Source organism: Lacerta agilis, chromosome 6 (assembly GCF_009819535.1).
Source record: "Lacerta agilis isolate rLacAgi1 chromosome 6, rLacAgi1.pri, whole genome shotgun sequence".
NCBI lineage: Eukaryota > Metazoa > Chordata > Lepidosauria > Squamata > Lacertidae > Lacerta > Lacerta agilis.
In genome coordinates this window covers 57,131,372-57,150,955 of record NC_046317.1, presented here as the reverse complement: position 1 = coordinate 57,150,955, position 19,584 = coordinate 57,131,372, and the positions used below count along the sequence as shown (strand labels likewise).

The window sequence follows — 19,584 nt, the reverse complement described above, 5'->3', positions numbered from 1 at the left end:
TGCATTTTAAAAATAATAGTCTAAGAAATACATTATTCATCCCTAAACAGTATTTTCAAAGCATTTAAAAAATCAGAATAGGCACACATATATGAGAAATCTCCCATTGTAAATTTGATTCCCCAGTTCTAATCTGATAATATATTCCATGACATATTTTGAAAAAAAACAAAACTACAAGAAGTTACATTTTCTCAGAACCAAGAGTGGGGGGAGCTGAGTGTGCCAGAAAAAGATTACCCTCCTCATGAGTAAAGCACAATAGGTCCCATCAGAAGTGGACTAGGAGCTTCCCATTGATTTCCAAGGGTTTTGTACCCATAGCCCAATGAAACCAAAGTACTTGGGCCTAAGTTGTTAAAAGTTAATGAGATCTGACAGCTCAAATCTAGGTACATCAAGTTAACACAGTCATGGATCAAACTTTCAGTTCAGCAACAAACAAAACAGAATACACAGGAAAGGGCTGGTATATATTTTACATACTGTTGTGGGTGGCTTGTCCCGGTGTGTGTCCACAGCTTCCACATTCAGGGAAATCATTTCCAATTTACAGCCTTCATAAATGTGAAAATGGAATACACTTAAAATCATGCATTACTACATTATTAGATGAAGTTGAGGGGGGACAATAAACACAGAGAGAAAAAATCCTGAAGTGTTAATTTTAACTCCAAAACTGAAATGCAAAGATGCTTCTGAGGAAGAGACGGGCTCTACTGTATGCACCCAAGTTTCCTCAACATTTGGTCTGGATTGTTTCTTATTTGGGCAAAGAATTCAACAACACAGGACAGGTTATAGGTGTAACCCAATTGGTGCTTCTTGTTCTTTTGCTAAAAGAAGGGGCATTTTTTGACCATTCTTGCTTCTCTCTGCAGCTCCTTCCATGCTACTTTCCACCTGCTCCAGATGGTCCTCCAACCCTCTGGAGCTGATGGGGGGGACGCTACTGGGAGCTTTAGGGGGGAACCTCATCTTCTGTTAGTACAGTTGTACCTTGGTTGTCGAACGGAATCCGTTCCGGAAGTCCGTTCAACTTCCGAAAACATTCGACAACCAAGGCATGGCTTCCATTTGGCTACAGGAGCTTCCTGAACTCAATCGGAAGCCACAGAAGCCGCGTCAGACGTTCGGGTTCCAAAGAATGTTCGCAAACCGGAACACACACTTCCGGGTTTGCAGCGTTTGGGAGCCAAAACATTCAACTCACAAGATGTTCGGGATCCAAGGTACGACTGTATGTGTGTCTGCCACGGCAAAGGCAATTCTGCAGATAAAAGGGCGCCAACTGAACACAACCCTATCAGTCCCTCAATTTACAGGAGGTGGGGGAAAAGATGATTCAGGGTGGTGAAATGACTTTCTGCTAGCTCTGTGAAACAGGTGCAATCTGAACTCTTGTCTCAAGTTACATTCTAAGCACTAGTAAGCATTAGAATCATTGCTTCCTCTCTCCCTGGCCACGTTAATAAACAAACAAACAAACACTTACCATAAGCAACTGGTGTGAGTTTAAGGATGGTATGAAGAGGGCACCTCAGGTAGGGCAGCTCATCTATAAGAATACAAGTGGAATCATAGAGTTGGAAGGGGCCCTGAGGATCATCTAGTCAACCCCCCTTCAATGCAGGGATCTCAATTAAAATAAGAATTAAAAACTACCAAGCATGGTTCAAAATGTACTTTATGAAACTCTCCTTGTTGCCTCAACTCAGAAGGAACTTTGTGGTAAACGTGTGAATGAACCTACAGACTCTTGACAGTAATGCTCAGAGGATGTAGTAAACGCTAGATGTGCAAAAGCCAATTGGCAACAGAGATAATTTCTATTTGTCTATGCAATTATATCCAGTATAAATCACTTGCAAAGTGGTTTACAAGAAGTAAGATCCTACACTTGTCTACTCAGTAATAAGTCCCATTTGGATAACTCCTAGATGAAGTATGTGTATGGAACTGTAGCCAAAGCATTTTTTTTATAAAAACGGACAGTCATAATGAGAATGAAAATTAAGAACAATGAAACAGGATAACAGTTGTTAATGTTGGAACTGCAGTGAGGGGAATGTACTTCGGATGTCATGATAAATCTGGTTCCCGTGCACTGAGGTCCTGAAGAAAATACTGCGTTTGGGTGATTTGCATCAGTATGTTTTTAATAGTGATGTGGTTTCTAATTATGCATTTAGGTCATGTGCAGTTTGGCCCCGCGTTGTTCCAGATAACAACGTGCTTTGTAATAGTAAAGATGTACAAAAAACAGCTCTGCTCCTTACCTGCACTCTTATCAAGGAAATAGGCCAGTAAGCATCTCATAACTGCTTGATGAGAAATAACTAGAACATTGCCCTGGCGCTCCAGCTCCATAATCACAGGTTCCAAGCGTTGGACCAAATCTTGGTAAGACTAGAAAACAAAAACAAATATTTACCAGAAACAAAAGGCACTCACCTGATTTTACAACCTCATGTTTCAAAGTGATCAGAATTTATTTAAAAACAAACAAAAACCAGCAGTGGAATTCAATGTGGTAGTAAGGAGATTGTTCCATTAGCGCAAGCAGAAATGCTTGAACTAATGGAACAATCTCCCCTCTGCTCCCCTATATGCTGTTCTTGGGGTTCTTCTTACCCCCCAGTGCAGATTTGGGGGAAGTGCAGGGGCACCATGGGGGGCACAGAGAGGGAGGAAGCCCTGTTACACTAGCAGAAATCCTTGTTCTGGCTTTCACTACTGGAACTGGGTGGTTGAATCTGCCCCCTAGCTGAGTTTGTTACAATTAGTTAATCAATCAATCACCATCATCTATTAGACTTATTTTCTGCCTATTCCTTTAGAAACAACAAATGCCTTAAGTGGACCCTCATAACAATTCTACGTTATGACAGAATCACCCACAGTTAGAAGTAATTACTATTTTAAAGATCAGCAGGTTTTCTTCCATGTTATGAGAATAATCATAATGCCTGAAATCTATCCGACCATACTTAAGTAGAGCTTAAGAGTATGCTGGAATTTTTATTTTTAAAAACTTAAATTTCACCAAAAGAAGGTCACAATTTTGAAGATGTGGAAAGAGGCTACCTAGGGAAGTCACAATGAATTCATATATTCACATTACAAAAATGAGATCTAATAATGGGCCAATTCAGACAATATGATAAACTATTATGGAAACAAGCTGCAGTGACCATCAGGCTCCCAGGCTCCCCCCTGTCCCTTCTTCAGCACAGTTGCAAGGAGGGTTGGAGCAACTGGCTAAAATGTTTTACACGGTTCTAATTTTGGTTCCCTCTGTTACATTTTCGTTGGGTTGCCGTTGGTTAAATGTTTAGTTGGGGTTGGTTGTCACTTTAATTAGGGTATAATTGTAAACTGTTTATTATTACTGTATTGTTGTTGTTGTTGTTATTATTGGTTTTGATTTGTTTGTTTGTTGCATGTATAGGATATCTTGTTTTTTAATGTTTGGTGTTTTGTTGTGTTTTGTATGTTGTAAACCGCCCAGAGTAGCTGGGGAAACCCAGCCAGATGAACAGTATATAAATTATTTTTACTACTACTACTACTACTAGTAGTAGTAGTAATAATAATAATAATAAGTAATAAGTAGTAGTAGTAGTAGTATCCCTACTGTAACCACAGTTTGAATTTGGCTTGGTTCAAAGAATGTACAGTAAAGATTACCCACATTTTGCTAGAGTGGACAAAACAACAAGAGGCGGTTAATCAAAAACAAAAGCAAGCTTCTGCTCTCTTCTTTACTACTGTTCTGGAAGAGAGGTGGGGAGAAGCTCACTTTGACTTGTTCCCATTATGAGATATAATGGTTTGTCTTAGCTTCTGAATCAGCTCAGTAAGAGTCCCTGCTGTAGTTTCCTATTTCACTGTTTTTTGCAGTTGTATTAGCAGTTTTACCATTGATCACCACCTACCCCTTCAAATCTATAAAGTCAAAAGCAGTAATATTTTATTAATTGATGATAAAAGCTCCATACTTCTCCTCCAGGGTAGCGATAAAGGTATTTATCTTGATCCCGAAGTGCAAATTCTTCTGGATACTTCCTCTGAATTCCTTCATAGGTCATTTCTTCACATACTCCCTAGCAAAATAGGAATTAATTCCAGAGGATAAAAAGAAAAGCTATCTGCATTCAGAAATTTCCCTTTTTAACACATGTGACACCAGTTTGCATTCACTTACAAAAGAGTGAAAATTATTTCAATGTATTATAGAAGATTTTATCTCAAAACATGGAGGTTCCATAATTTTGATAACGTTTATTATTGTAATCTCACACCCACTAATTTAGGAACAAATGCTACTGAATATGCCAGAACTTCCTTCCATTTAAATATTTGTTCATTTCTTTGTCTGTTATGTTTTAACTGCACCCTTCCTCATATCAGAGCTCAGGACATCATGCACCAAAATGAGTAACATCCAGAAATACAGAACATTTCATGAATTTGCGCGTCAACCTTTCACAAGACTGAGCTTCAAACTTTTAAAATTCAGACTAATTATACTTGTAATTCAGACTAATTTGGCTTACTTGTAATTTCTTGAAGTAAGTAAAGTTTTATTTAGATTACCCTTACATCAAAACAAGTCACTTGCAACACCCACTGTCTTCACCACAGTGGCCTTTCTGTAATTTTACTCACAGCATCAATCTCGTTCAGTATCTTCCACTGCTCATATGGGACTCTCAGGGCCTCTGCTGTCTGGATAGTTCTTTTCAATTGGCTTGTCCAGACCTTCAGATCCGCAATCTTCTGCTCCTTGATGAAGTTTTTCAATGCTTGTGCAAACTAGGATACAATACAATACAATACAACTGAGATACCTATGCAGTTTTTGGCTTGTTGTCCTGGGAAAAGATTCCTCTTCTTTTATTAAGAAGATGAGAACACCAATCTAGGTCTGATGCTAGGGCAGGTAGCTACAAGGGCATGCAGAATCAAGTCAGAGAAGATATAGTTGCAGATGATGGGAGTCCTTGGAAAAGCACACTTTCCCCAAAAGTATGTAAAAACACAGTTTGGTACAGAATTTGCCATATTTTGTTATATAGGATTGGAACCAACCCTAATTTCATGCAGCCCACAAGCATGGGGTTCCACAAAAATGAAGAGAGAGGTTTGCAGTGAGGCAAACTCCACCAACTTTGGTTGTGGTTTTGTCCACCACTGGCTGTGACACCCAACTGACTTTTCCTATGGGCTAATAGCCTTTCATAGGAAAATATTTCCTCGCTCCTGTTCTAGAAAGAATGTATCTGTGAAGACAAGTAAAAGTATACTTTTGACTTAAGTTTAGGAACCTATCCAATATGAATGATCACACACAACTCTATAAAATTAATTGATAAGACCGAGGCCTTCTACTTACAAAAGAAATTTTATTGAAACACACACATACACATATTTAATGCAATACAGTGGTACCTTGGATCCCAAACGCCCTGGAACTTGGATGTTCTGGCTCCCAAACGCCGCAAACCCAGAAATGATTTGGAACCCGAATGTCCGACAGGGCTTCCACGGCTTCTCATTGGCTGCAGGAGCTTCCTGCAGCCAATCAGAAGCCACTATTTGGAGGTTGAACAGACTTCTGGAATGGATTCCGTTAGACTTCCAAGGTACGCCTGTAGTTGTGTAACTTTCAGATATGTATAAGTTATACGTGTTTTATCTCTTTTTAGCTACTGCTGATTTTAACCACTTTTGCATGTTTTTAAATAATGAAGAAAACTGCTTTGAAGTTTCAAATGAGTGAATGAAACATCTGCAGGTGTTTTCTCAGAAAGCCATTTAATAAACGGAACAGTTCTACCAGCAGGAACCCAAGCAGGGGAATAAATTTAGGATTATGATTCTTTTCTTTGCAATTATTGGCTGCATTGGCACATCATGGTGCACCATAAACCATGGCTTAACATGCACGAGCAAACTGCACCTCATCCCCACTCACAGTAGGAGGAACCAGATCAAAATCCCTTGGCTGAGTTATGCCCAAAATGAAGGAGTGATATTTGTCTCACTCCCAAACCACAATCCCTGGTTTGAATGAATTGCTAACCTAAGGATCCTTGTTTGATTCCTCCTGGTGCAAGGAAGGAGCATTCATGTTGAACCATTAAGTACGGCTTACTGTGACTTGTGACTGTGCTTAGCACAAATGAAGGTGAATGCTGGCAGAAAACCTGACCCTCAACCTAACTCCTAAAATGCCAATACATAGAGCAACAAAACTTATGCGTAGACCATACCTGCTTCCCTCGCGCTGACAGGCCTGAATCCCCACCAATCTTGCTAACCAGGTTGCACTCACTCTCACCATGTCTACAGAGATAGATGGTGCGTGGCTGAACATGGATATTCATAAGGTAATAGACAATTTTACTTTGGATGTAATCTTGGACTCTGTTGACATGGAAGCGCTGCCCTACGTTGATCACTTTAATGAAAGAACGGTCTCTGGAATTCAGAAAACACCAGAAACATTATCAACATAATAATTCAATAAGTATTTTCTTCTGTATATACATGTTTCACAACCCATAAGTGAATGTATACATATTAAGAGCTGCAGGTAAAGTTGGATCACTGAACTCATTCACAACAGCATATCCACCAGGGTCACAAACTACTGCGTAAATACAGGACACAGTATGGTGTGAATTCCCCTCAGCTGGATTTGGAACTGGCTTAGAATTTATAAGTTTCATCAGAGATCTGCCAGGGTTTTAAAAATAACCCTTTGGAAGCTTTTGTATAACATAGCCCAGCTAACAGGGTTGGCGATGAAAAATACATAAATATGCATGGGGCAGTTGAAAACACACTGCTCAGCTCAGAAATGATTTTCTGCATATGTGCAGAGAAATAGCTACAGGAAATGATGTCGATTAGGAGCTGGTTAAATTCATTTTCCAAACCAGGTAATTATGAACTTTGGCAACACTGCCACTTATAGTAGCGACAGTACAACTCTGCAAGCCAAAACAGACATGTTTGTGCTAAGGTGATGAATGCTTAGTCTCTTAAGAGTGTCAGAAGCATATTTCAATGAAGCTACAAGAGAATAAAAACACCCTTCTTTCTTTTCTTTACAAAGTGTTTCCAGTTCTCAGTGATGGAGAACTTCAAACATGGAAGGATAGTGCTTAAAATTCTAAAAAGCAGAGAGAATCTTAGAACATTCCCGGGAAGCAAGAATGGATATTGGTAAAAGAGATTGCTGTTTCTGCTATTATGGAGGATGTCAGGGAACTATCCCTGGAACAGCGCAAGGTGGTGGAAGGGCTCTCGGGATGCTACAGAGAGCCCTGGCCCCACCTGACCAGCAGCACCTCCTCTGGCAGCGGAGGAAGCAGCGAGGCTTCTAGCAGGGAGGGGCTTGCGTTTCAGGGAATGGAGGGTAGAAGAAGAAGAAGAAGAGTTTGGATTTGATATCCCGCTTTTCACTACCCGAAGGAGTCTCAAAGTGGCTAACATTCTCCTTTCCCTTCCTCCCCCACAACAAACACTCTGTGAGGTGAGTGAGGCTGAGAGACTTCAGAGAAGTGTGACTAGCCCAAGGTCACCCAGCAGCTGCATGTGGAGGAGCAGAGACGCAAACCCGGTTCCCCAGATAACGAGTCTACCACTCTTAACCACTACACCACACTGGCTCTGAGGATGCTGGAGAGACCCTGCACTCCCCTAGCCCAAGGGGCAATGAAGGAGACACACAGCTTCCGTCGCTCCCAAGGCATCAAGGTATGAAACGAAAGGATGGGAGGTGGGGTTTTCGTATACCAAAACTCTTTTGTTGGGGTCAGAACCGGAAGGGGCCATTCCCGGATTCTGACGACGCTTGATACAGACATGAACTTATTAGCTCTACACTGTAAATAGTTTGCACAATAAAACTATTAGAGGAAAACTTGGAGTTTTGCCTGCTTACTCATGAGCAACTAACCGAGGACCTTACAGAGAGTGTTTTCACATGTTCCAAACAAGTGTAGGGAAAGCGGAAGTCAACTCATTTGAACTTTCTCTCCCCGTGTTGGTTTAGAACAGGCATAGGCAAACTCCGGCTCTCCAGATGTTTTGGAACTACAATTCCCATGATCCCTAGCTAACAGGACCAGTGCTCAGGGATGATGGGAATTGTAGTCTCAAAACATATGGAGGGCTGGAGTTTGAACAACTGAATTTCTGATGTCTCATACAATATCCTTGTGGAAATGCTGAAGTGTCACCACATATAGTTCACTTCTTGGCTTCATTTCCACCCCGAACACATACAACAACTTGAAAATCTCCCGACTCCTTTGTCCTGCCTCTTACTTGTCATAATTAACTGGATCAAGAGGCTGATAGGTGACTTTATAGCATTCTATTCGCTTTAGGAAATCATCCATCACGTTCTCTCGGTTTCTCTCTGGGTAGTCAGGGCTGGAAACCTTCACTTCCTGATCAACAAAGAAAGTTGTTTCAAAAGTTAAGCAAACTTTATACATAAAAAGGAAAAAAAAACCACTAGTGAAACAAGTGTCTGACTAGCTGCTCCTGAAGCAGCGTGGCTCCAACACACATGATCCCTAAGCTTCCAAACAAAAAGATACTGTTTAAATGTCTGTCCCATCCTGGCACATAAACAAAGGACAATACTAAATGAATAGTGCATTATTTGCCTTGGGAATAGATAGACTGGGCTGCCCTTTCTATTACCTTTCCATGCATGCTGTTTGCAAGCTTGTGCCAAAAATATGTTCCAAGGTAAATAATTTGATGACTTAATTTCAGCTTCCAAAGTCTTACATAACTTACGTAAATACATCCATTAGCCTTAAGTTACCATACCTAAACAAACACTATTTTCATCAAGATCTGCATATAAGGAAGTAGCCATTGCCAACAGCTATTACTTACACCCCTGCCCCCACTCACCCCATTGGAGTAAAATTATGGAGGGGGGAAGTATATGATACATATAAACTTGATAAAATTACTTTTGAAATAGAAATAAGCAAAACCAATGATCACTAAGATGTCCTGGATTTATTTACTCAAAGCCCGGAAATTATTTAAAAAGTGTCTTATATGGGGTCAAAGCACTGTTCCTTTGATCTCTAAGGCCAGGCCAAAAATCCCTCCTCTACATTTGCAGGGACATTTCTCCCAGCTGCGTCTCCTTCAGATATTGCAGCCTGGCTGGTGGAAAAATAACCCCAAGTGGGGAAATAACCTCAAGTGTTGAACCCCCTTTTCCAGGTGAGGGAAAGGGGGTTCAACGTTCTTCAACCGCAGATAGCTTTTGTCATTAAAATCACATGCCATTTGAAAATTAGACTGATGAATCTGTAAAGACACACATTGTCTTGTGTAACCTGGCATCTACGCATGACACTAAAATGCAGGTGTGCTGCTAGCAGGAAGTCTAACTGCAGTGCTAATAGCCAATTTACATGGTTACTCTGTCAAAGACCAGGGTCACCCCATTGTAACAAGTGTACTACATAACGTGTGAAGGGCAATATGTGACCATAAACATATGCAGACACATACCAGGGAACTCAAGCGACAGTTCAAAATGGCCCATTGAGAACCTGAAACAAGAGTCTTGGAACAGACAGTGTTGGCAACAGCATTGTCTAATACTGCAATATAAAAAGCAAAACCCCTCCAGACTCAACCCTTAAGACCAGATTTCCAGGGGGAAGGAGGAACCTGTGAAAATTGATGCCTACACCCTTTTCCCTGGCGGAAACATTCCCTTGAACAGAGTTCCTCTCACAGGAAGTCTACATCCAATCTGTACTATGCCTTTTCTGTGATGAATATCCACATAACTCCGACAAACCAGCAGCAAGAACAAATGCTGCATGAAATGTGGAGCTGGTCTAAAACATCACAAAATGGTGGTCTCTCTCTAGCAACGCCGAACTAATGCCAGTTAAGTATTCTGTAACGAAGAAATTCTAAGTAGGCCAAGCTTTGGAATATGTCAGATACTCACCAATATATTGGCAGCAATGACCTCTGGATCGTCACAGACAGACTCCACAAAAAACACCTGCAAAAGGGTTGGGGGTTGGAGGAAAAATGCTTATTAAATTGCAGGTCCTCTTCAGGCTCCAGCCCCTCAGCCTAATTTCAAAAGGCCTTGGTATGCAATCGGTTCACACCTCCCACAGGAGTTCTCTGCCACCAGCAGGCAGATCACTGGGTAGAGAGGAAGCTTGGGGAGAGAAAAGGGAGGGTCAGAAAGAGACGCAGAAAAGAAGATAGCAAGGTATTCTTTCGTTGTTTGTTAATAGGAATTTTTCTTTTGGTGTTTTTGGTTTGATGTGTTTATTAAGTTATTTCCTTATTTTTTACTATGTATCTGTCTATTTGTGTATGTCTTGTGTTTTTGCGGTTTAATAATAATAATAAAAAAAACAAAAAAAAAAAAAAAGAAAAGAAGATAGCAGAAGAGGAGAGGCAGAGGGAGGAAGTGAAAGAAACAATGAAAGAGAGAAGGAGAGACGAATGGGGTGGTGGTCCAGCCACTTTTGCTCTGGCTTTGCCCGATATGGGCCCACCACCTGAATGGGTTTTTAAAATTTCATTTAGATTTTGTATCTACAGCTGTCATCAGGCCCCTAAAATTTCTGCTTCAGTAATAATAATTTAATAATACAGTGGTACCTCGACTTACGAATTACTCCACATACGAATTTTTCGACTTACGAATGGCCATCCATTGGCGGTTTTAGATGGGATTTACTCGACTTACAAATTTTAGATGCGGTTTACTCGACTTACGAATTTTTCCGAATTTTTCATTTCCAATGCATTCCTATGGGGAAATCGCTTTTTTCGACTTACAAATTTTTCGACCTACAAATGTGCATTCGGAATGGATTAAATTCGTAAATCGAGGTACCACTGTAATCAGTAAGTCCTAATTTAGAGATTTAGATAATTCCTTCCCAATCAGAAAGAATCCAAAATGAGAGATAACCTGCTCTGAGAACTTCTTATACACCCCCATCCACCCCTGTTCTAGCATACAATGATAGACAAGCTCATTTTTGACACTGTACTGGGAACAAGTTTGTAATGAAGTCATCACCTTGAAAGAATATTCTTTAGCAAAGGTCAAAATCATGTCCCGCCTCTCCCGAGTTGTGTTAGTTCCATCAAAGACCTTAAAGAGAGAGAAATGTGCCCATCAAACCTAGGTGTCCACGGAACATTAGAATAGGTAGGTAACATACAAATACACACATGCCTAGATAGCTTTAAATCTCAGCTAAACATTTAATAATGGATTGAATTCAAGTCCACCTCAGAACAAAATCTCAAAGAACTCTACTGGACTCCACACCTTATTATTTTTAAATAGATAAGCTGTCAGAATCTCACTGCACATATGAAGCCGAACTTCCAGGTCTTAATTACAACTCAAACCACGTACTAAAATCTTTATTTATTACATTTTTAATCTGCTGCCTCTCCGAGAGCCTAGGGTGAAACAACAAATATAAGCAGAGACAAAAACTCACACTTAGGATAGATTGACATGGGGTAGGGACCCTGCTACCCAAGTAAGTGAGATTGGCGGGGACAAATGAGGAAGTTTTTCCAGCTGTTGCTCCAATCTTTGGAACCTCTCACCTCTTGATACCTACAAGTCAAACTTACTGCAAACTTTCCAGAAAGCAGCATTTGGAGACAGCCTTAATTATGTATTCAAACATTTGTTTAATGCCCTTCATTAAATTTGATGCTACGATGATTCACAACAATAAAGCAATGAACACACTGAAACTGACCACAAATAAAAGCAGCTGATAAAATATCAGAAACAGTGCTTAAAAGGCCTGGGGGAGTAAAAACATTTTGCCTGGCACCTAAAAGATTATGTTGGGGTTGGACAAGTCCCCATGGAGAGGGAAATTCCATAACTAGGGCAGCCTAGCCAAGAAAAGTCCTCTCTGTAGTTGATATCAGCTTCACTTCAATTTATCAGCTTCTTATGGGAGAGGTACTCAGAGAAGGGCATTAGCAGATTATCTTGGAGTCTAAGCAGGAACAGCAGGAAGAACTTTCTGTCAGGAAGAGCTTTTTGATAGTGGACTCACATGAGAGGTGGCGGGTTCTCTTTCCTTGGAGATTTTTAAGCAGAGGGTGGATGACAATCTCTCATGTATGATCTAGTTGAGATTCCAACATTGCACGGGAATCCCTTCCAATTCTACAATTCTATGATTCTATGTGTCTCAGAGCTTTTTCTTTCTTCTTTTTCTTCTTCTTTATTTGCCGCAATGCTTTCCCCATGAAAACCCACTCTTTACTGCTAAAACAGTTCCACGGAAAAATTGAATTGCTGTTAGTTCCAATTCACTGCTAAAGAGCAGGTTTTCCTGGAGAGAAAGCCATGAGAAATTACATCCTGTTATTAGATACGAGTAGATGTATTCTGGGCTTGTGCCATAAACTCTTAATTCATTTAGGGCCCTCCGTGAGATCTTGGACATGCCATTAGCCCAGACATACATTGGGAGGCCAATTCTTAATTTCCCCTATATGTATTTACATGATGGGAGTGGTGCTCTTGTGTCTCAGTCGCGCCTATAGTGGGTCCCAAACCACCAGCTGAAGGCCAATAATCTTGTGTGCACTTACAGCTATCTGGCCAGACTCCTCCATGAGATAAACTTTCACATCTTCAAGGGCCACCAAGGCACATTGTCTGCAAGATAATAATAATAATAATAATCATCATCATCATCATCATCATCATCATTGAGTAGGATGGTTTAAACCACGACGACATCAAACCAAACTACATACTGGAAGTAGTGATTCAGTGAAATATGTTATACTGTACAGCAATAGCCTTCTCCTTGTTTATTTCATAGTGCAACCCACTGAATCAGATATGGGGGTGGAGAAATGGAGTGGGCTGCCCCTGGTACAACAGGATAGTTTCTTCACATGCCCCTGTCTACCCTACTATTCTGCCCTTCCTTTTATTTATTTCTATCCCATAGAGATAACTTACTAAAAGTTGAATGATATCTTGGCTTTTCTATCTTCAAAGGTTTAAAAATAACATCTCCCAGTGTTTTGAGGTTAATTTTAGTGAATTCCAAAACTAGCAACATAAATATTGAATTATGATTATTTGTTATTATTTAACAGTCACCAATATTTTGAGAGATGCTGGTATTAACTTACTTTCGAATCTTCATGGCTTCTTCATTATCATGCCTGAAGAAATCATATGACTTGTACGATTGTACTGCTTCACGGCGGTAGACTCCTAAGTTAAATACTTCACAAAACGGAAATTCAGTTGTCAACATTCCATAATAAATAGTGTTACAGTACTAACAGCAGATGGAAATCTGGTATCTAAATGCCAGTCATCGAAATACCACTATTCATTCAGATTTTCCCTTCACTCCCCTCCCCATGGGCCTCACTTAAAAAAGGAGATTAAAAAATTAAAAACATGGCATCAACTCATCTGTTTGTGATCTAAGTACGAATATTGCTGTACTACATGAATACCTCTGTTAATATTTTTAACCTATAAATGAAGTAAGGAAAGTCTGGTTATTTCCATTTTCCAAATGGGGAAAACTGAATCACAAACACTATGCTTATAGAGGCCCACCAACTTGTTTGGGATTCTCAACCACTTAAAGACTCTGGGGATCACAATAAGAAACTTTTTTCAAAAAATAGAGCTGAAATTAGACTTCTAAAGTACCACTGAAACATATTTCTTTGCCTTGTACTAGCACTGCCAAAAAGTAGAATACTGTGATACTATTGCTATTTAGCACTTGTTCAGAACAACTTTTCAATTATGGGAAGAAATAAAAAGATAACCGCATCTAGGCATAATCAATCAACCAGGACTGGATTAATGCAAGCTTCTAATTACCAGCTTTCCCAGCCACTCACAGCTGATCAGAAATTGTTTTAACTGCGTAATAACTATTAGCCTATATCTCATGTATAGAAATACTGAAAAACCTTTTGTAGGCACTCCAATCCAGTTGAGGTAGCGAGTTAATTTCTTGGACATGTAGGTCTTGCCTCTTGCAGGGAGGCCAATCATTACAATCAGAGTAGGGGAATTGGTCATATAAGAGGCCCATGCTGCAAAGAAAGCAAAGACAGAATCGGTAACTTCTACAAGACTGAAAAAGAAAAATCCTGGCAATAAGCCAAAGTAATGAAGGCTTCCCACAACTCCTTCTGCCCATACTTCTGCCATAGACAAGGACACCGTGTTCTGTTTCCATAATCAATCAGCAGGCTATGGCATGGTTGTATCAGGTGTTTGCTAATGAAGAATGATAACCAAGCAAAAAATAGCCACTGACTATGTGCCTCAAACGGAGCATGTCACTCAGTTAAAAATATTTCCCAATTAAGCTGTGGGCTTTTCAAGGTTAACAGAAAAATGTCAAGATCCCTCTTGAGAACACCGATGGAGCCAGCTTCCTTTCTGAACATGATGAATAAAGATCTGAAAAAATTAAACTGGCCTTTTATTTGCTTTTTGTCTAAGATGCAAAATTTTCTAACATTCATGCTCCCCTCAAATGAATAGGAGCTGTGTATGATGCTTATCAAGAAATAATAATAATAATAATAATAATAATAATAATAATAATAATTTTATTTATACCCCGCCCTCCCCGGCCAGGGCTGGGCTCAGGGCGGCTAACACAAAATATGAATTACAATAAAACGTAATAGAAAACAATGACAACCACCACCACCACCACCAAACAGTTAATTAAAATACGGCTTAAAATACAGCTTAAAGTACAGCTTAAAATGCAGCCTCATTTTAGTATTAGCCCATAAATCAAGACCATAAAGGGAGAAAACATCAGATATTCACCCGAGCCAGCCACCAACATTCTCAATTATTGTAGTAGATCCAAGATTAAATTGCATAATTGAACATTTTACCAATTTGTGGCCATATCCATCTCTGACAGATATCATATGAGAGAAACCTGAAGCTACTTCATTACTGGCTTACCTGGATCTCTTGAAATAATATGGAACCCCTAAGCCTACTAATTTTACTAATGAGATAAATTCTTCCTCTCAAATGCAATCTGGCAATAACCTAACAAGATTTTTTTTTATCCTAAGGTTAAAGGAAGTAGATTGTAACATAAAAATGGGTACAACCCATTCTGCAAGCCAGGCTGAAAGAGCTGGAAGTTGCAAAAGAAGAAATCTCTATTTTTATGCAACTTGCTTTGTTTTCAGTGGGACATCAGCAAAAGAAGTTCACTGGGTCTAGTGTCAAAAATAAAGAGACATGTAAAGATTAGCTAGGTCTGTCTGAGAGAAAGAACAATTTTAATGGCTTATCTCTACAAGAGTTAAATCAGATTTTAGCTTCGGTGTGACAGTCCTGAAAGTACAAAACCACAGACAATAGCTACTTTCCAGATCAAAATGTTGTGTTGAAGGACTTGGGCAACTTATGCTGAAAAAGCAGCCTTGCTCTAGTCTACACTGATTGTCTACTCAAACTGTCAGTCTACCATGGCTAAACCCTACTAAGAGTCTGCCTGGCCTTAATTTTCAAAGAATAGCATTATGAATTGGGTGTCTGTGTGTCAGTCTGGATTACTGGTATATCCTTGGATTCCTTCCAGACCTGTGAGCCTGTATCCAGTGAGGGTTACAATCTAGTAGAAGAGGCTGCTGAAGAGGTCAGACAAAATTTCTATGTAAGATAATGGCTTTAGCTGGCCACTCTCATCAGCATGTCAGAGAATGAACTAGACTGCAATAGCTACAACTAAGTGATGGTGCTGTCCAGGGACGGAGGGTTGGCATTCTCTTCACTCTCCTCATCTGACTGGATGCCACTGTCATCTTAGGATGAAGAACAATAGTATGGTATGAGTGCTCTCTCTCTCTCTCTCTCTCTCTGTGTGTGTGTGTGTGTGTGTGTTTGGCTGGTGCTGGAAGCTAGACGTATCTGTTCTGTCTGGATCTGAATTTGTTCTGTCTGGAGCTGAGTTTTGGGCTTCCTTGGAAGCCTAATGGAGAAGCAAGATATAGTGTGGTGTTAATGCTATATGAGCCCCTCCATCCTATACTCATATCTATATATAAAAAATGCAAGTGTCTCTGCGTCCAGTCCCTGTGTCTCTGGGTTTGCGCTACTGAGCATGTGCCCCAGGGACACAGGGATTGGATGGAGAGACATAGGGCCGGGAGCAGCGACGGCAGTTGAAGCGGGGCGGTTGAAATGGAATGCCGGCGCTCCAGAAGAGAGGGGAGGCCGAGGAGGAAGGCCACGCTGCCGCTGCCACAACGAGAGCCCCGAGGCCTAGTGGCCCGGGAGTGGCCCAGAGCAGCCCGCCCCCGCAGAGCGCCGGCGTTCCGCTTCAACTGCCACCGCCGCGGGAGGGGAGGAGAAGGGAGGAGCATTATTGTCATTCTTAAAGGCTCCAGGGTGCCGCTGCTGCCAGTCCGTGTAGGCCACACTGAGCGAGACGGCAGCCCCCACGGCGATTCTGAGGCGAGGCCCGGCTGCGGCGGCGACATACCCGAGGCTGGCGGCCATGAAGCCCACGAGGCCGGTGCCGGTGCCTGCGCCCAGCTCGAGCACGGCCTTGCGGCGGAGAGGGAGCCCCGCTGGGCCCGCCGCCTCTGAGTCCTCTGCCCCCTTCTCAAGGAAGTGCGCCAGCACCAGCGCCGCGTCCCACACCACGCAGCCCGTCCCGCCCGCTGAGCGCTGCCTGAGGCAGAGCCCCGCCGAGCCGTCCCGCCGGGCCAGGGCACGCTCGAACCCCAGCCCCGTCTCCGGAGAAGGGGAAGAAGACATGATGGAGGCCGCAGGAGAGGAGATGGAGGCCGGCCGGCCGCAGGGAGGGAGGGAGGGAGGGAGGAGGAGCAGCGAGAGGGAGGGAGGCGGCTTCTGTTCTAGCGCCCGTTATTTTAACGGGCTGAAACCACTAGTTGTATATAAGTGTAAATAAAACCATGTATCCTAAAGGCACCACAGTCTGCTGGCCTTCATTCCAAGGAAATGAAGACTTGAGTAAAGTGCAGGCATCCCACAGTCTCTTGCTACTCAAGAGATTGGGCTGGTGTGTTATAGTATAGGATTCGACCAATAAAGTAAGTCAGTGCCATTACAAAAATTTGAGGGATAGGGTTCAAGACAGAGTGTCCAAAAATAAAAATTTAAAAAAGTCATGTCAGCAAAAACAAATTGTATGCAGGCCACTGTATTAGAACAATGCAACAAACCTAGCTATTACAGGCAGTGCTTTTTTTCTTTAAAAATGTTTAAGGGTACTCTCAATTTTGTCTCAAGAAAATCACCATTTTATATTTCAAATAGGGAAAAATAAAAACAGTAAATGGACCAAAGTACAAAGATTCACAAAATGTTTAGGGTTTTGCGTCTCTCTGCATCCCCCCAGAAAAAGCACTGCTTACAGGAACACTGCAGGGACTACAGTCATAAGCCAGAAAGAATTATTTTCAAATGGGGTGCAGACCAGCAATTTCCTGGTGGTAGAGAGAGACTGACAGTTGCATGTATATTTTCTGTAATCACAAGACTGCAAGAAGCCCTACCAGCTTAGAAGGAACTGAATGTAAGTTACCCTACTGACCTACTGGACTTCATTCATTTACTTATCCACCCTCTTCTCAGAGGATCTAAAACAAATAATGAGAATATAGGTTAAAGGATCCTGGTACTGAGGTTGTTTATTCTTGATTAGCAAACTATCTCATGACTCTGTGACATTTGTAGGAAGTCTCCTAGAAACTAGGGCCCTACAGCATAAAACTAACCCTTTGGCAGACATTCTAAAAGTATACAGGTATTCAAAGTGGGGGGAGTGGTAGTAGTTTAGTCACTTTAACAGAATCAACACAGGTAGATGTGGGCCAGGCTGACAGTAATTTATGTAAGATTAATCCCATTATCAATTCCTTTAAAGTATTTCTATTCCAATTTTATTTTTATTCTGCCTTTCACAGAACTTCACATATCAAAGTAACATGGTTCTCCCACCTCTTTCCAGAGTTTTTTCTCCTCAGAACAACCCCTGTGAAACAGGTGAGGCTAAAAGAAAGCTTGTCGCTATATGTAATTTAGGTTGGTCTCATAACATTAAGGGAACAATTCATCCCTACGTTTAGCACTGTGATAAATTTGAAAGTTGGGGCATACACCCACCCACACACCACTTTTCTTTCAGTATTTATATATGTACCAAAGAAAAAATGTGCTGCCCAGCAAAACAAAGCATCCCAAATACTCACAGCACTTTTTCTCCGAGAATCGTTGATTTGAAGGTTTGTTTTCTTGGTTGCAACCGTTGCTGTTTACCTGCTCCAGTACTGGAGCTGCATCCCCTGACATTGCTGCAAGGCACACTCTTCCTCACTTTTGATTGCCAGCCTTCTTCTGGAAAACCAAAGGAGAAGTATTATGAAATGCTCAGCTTTATGGCAGTAAAAGAGTAATATGCACAAACAGCAATCTGTCCCTGGTGTTCCTTCCAAGAGGGACTAAAGTGGGGCAGGGAAAAGCAGAAGCTACATTGAAGTTGCTAATCGAGGTCAGATACTCATCCTATTATTTTCAAAAGATGAAACAAACCCCATAAAGGAGGAAAGCAGGAAAAGGTGTCATTCTCCCTGAAGAGACCTTCACTACCAGGAAATGGGTATTTGCACCCTATATACAGTAATCCTTAGCATCCTTCGTTTGACAATTACATCATATTCTCTCATATTCTTGCAGAATTCCAATTGCTAAAGACCTTTCTAGGCTAGAGGGCATTACAGTGACCAGCCCAAAGCCGGCAACAACACACACCGGCGATCCCAGCCGCGAATAACTCTTGACGAGGATTTATATCTGGAGTTGAGCCCTCCTGTCAGTTCAGCAGCTGGAGCCTCAGAATCTCTTGCTCAAGCTCAAAGAGCCATTCCTTCCGCCGGGCCCAACACACCTGCAGAATTTAGCACGCTGTCGCTGGGGACAGCAAGTCCAGCGTCCTGACTCTTGAGCACAGAACGGGAGCCGGTCCGGCAGCTCCAAAGCATAAGTGCAGATTGAGAAAGAGCCCGCCCGCCCCCTCCTGCCTGCCCCCAAAGGCCAGTGAAGCCAGGGCACTGCAGTGCATCCGGAACCTCAGCAGCAGGTATCCAGGTGCATCCTATTTTACCTTCCAGACGCTGAGAGGGAAAAGGAGGCCGGCTCTGCGAAGATGCGGAAATGAAAACGGCCAACCGGCAGTGCCGGCTACGAGGTGCGAATTCAGTGAGTGACGCAAAGAAACGCAGAAAGAGGGAAACGGAAAAAAAACAGTGGCAAAAGGAGGGTTATCGTACACTTGCGTATGATCACAAGGGTATTTCTCAAGGGTGGTGGTGTATTTAACGATGTGCATGAAGTTACATAAGCCCTGTATATCCGTCTTATTTCTTGGGTGTTGCAGTGCTACCACCACACTCAATGCGTGCACACGTTCGCCAAATGCAATGGGCCAAATGCAATGCAACAAACGGTTC

The 19,584-nt window shown here is 41.7% G+C and overlaps 1 protein-coding gene across 6 annotated transcripts in view; it reads right to left on the bottom strand.

The window, feature by feature from the left end:
- Positions 1 to 19,504, bottom strand: part of PFKFB2 (6-phosphofructo-2-kinase/fructose-2,6-biphosphatase 2) — a 34,649-nt gene extending 15,145 nt beyond the window's left edge. For 4 of the 6 annotated variants that reach the window (XM_033152903.1, XM_033152904.1, XM_033152899.1 and 1 more), the window contains exons 1-14: positions 19,239 to 19,504; positions 18,328 to 18,472; positions 14,035 to 14,160; positions 13,228 to 13,324; positions 12,673 to 12,739; positions 11,117 to 11,191; positions 10,016 to 10,072; positions 8,344 to 8,468; positions 6,279 to 6,486; positions 4,672 to 4,818; positions 4,002 to 4,106; positions 2,280 to 2,409; positions 1,496 to 1,558; positions 487 to 557 (exon numbers count right to left, since the gene is read on the bottom strand). In XM_033152903.1, the coding sequence (XP_033008794.1) occupies positions 487 to 557; positions 1,496 to 1,558; positions 2,280 to 2,409; positions 4,002 to 4,106; positions 4,672 to 4,818; positions 6,279 to 6,486; positions 8,344 to 8,468; positions 10,016 to 10,072; positions 11,117 to 11,191; positions 12,673 to 12,739; positions 13,228 to 13,324; positions 14,035 to 14,160; positions 18,328 to 18,427 (1,371 nt within the window). In that variant the 5' untranslated portion in view covers positions 18,428 to 18,472; positions 19,239 to 19,504. Of the gene's footprint in view, positions 1 to 486; positions 558 to 1,495; positions 1,559 to 2,279; positions 2,410 to 4,001; positions 4,107 to 4,671; positions 4,819 to 6,278; positions 6,487 to 8,343; positions 8,469 to 10,015; positions 10,073 to 11,116; positions 11,192 to 12,672; positions 12,740 to 13,227; positions 13,325 to 14,034; positions 14,161 to 18,327; positions 18,473 to 18,886; positions 18,908 to 19,022; positions 19,102 to 19,238 lie in introns of those variants that run through there. The other 2 variants (XM_033152900.1, XM_033152901.1) reach the window with 2 other exon arrangements.
- Between the last annotated feature and the right edge of the window lie 80 nt (positions 19,505 to 19,584).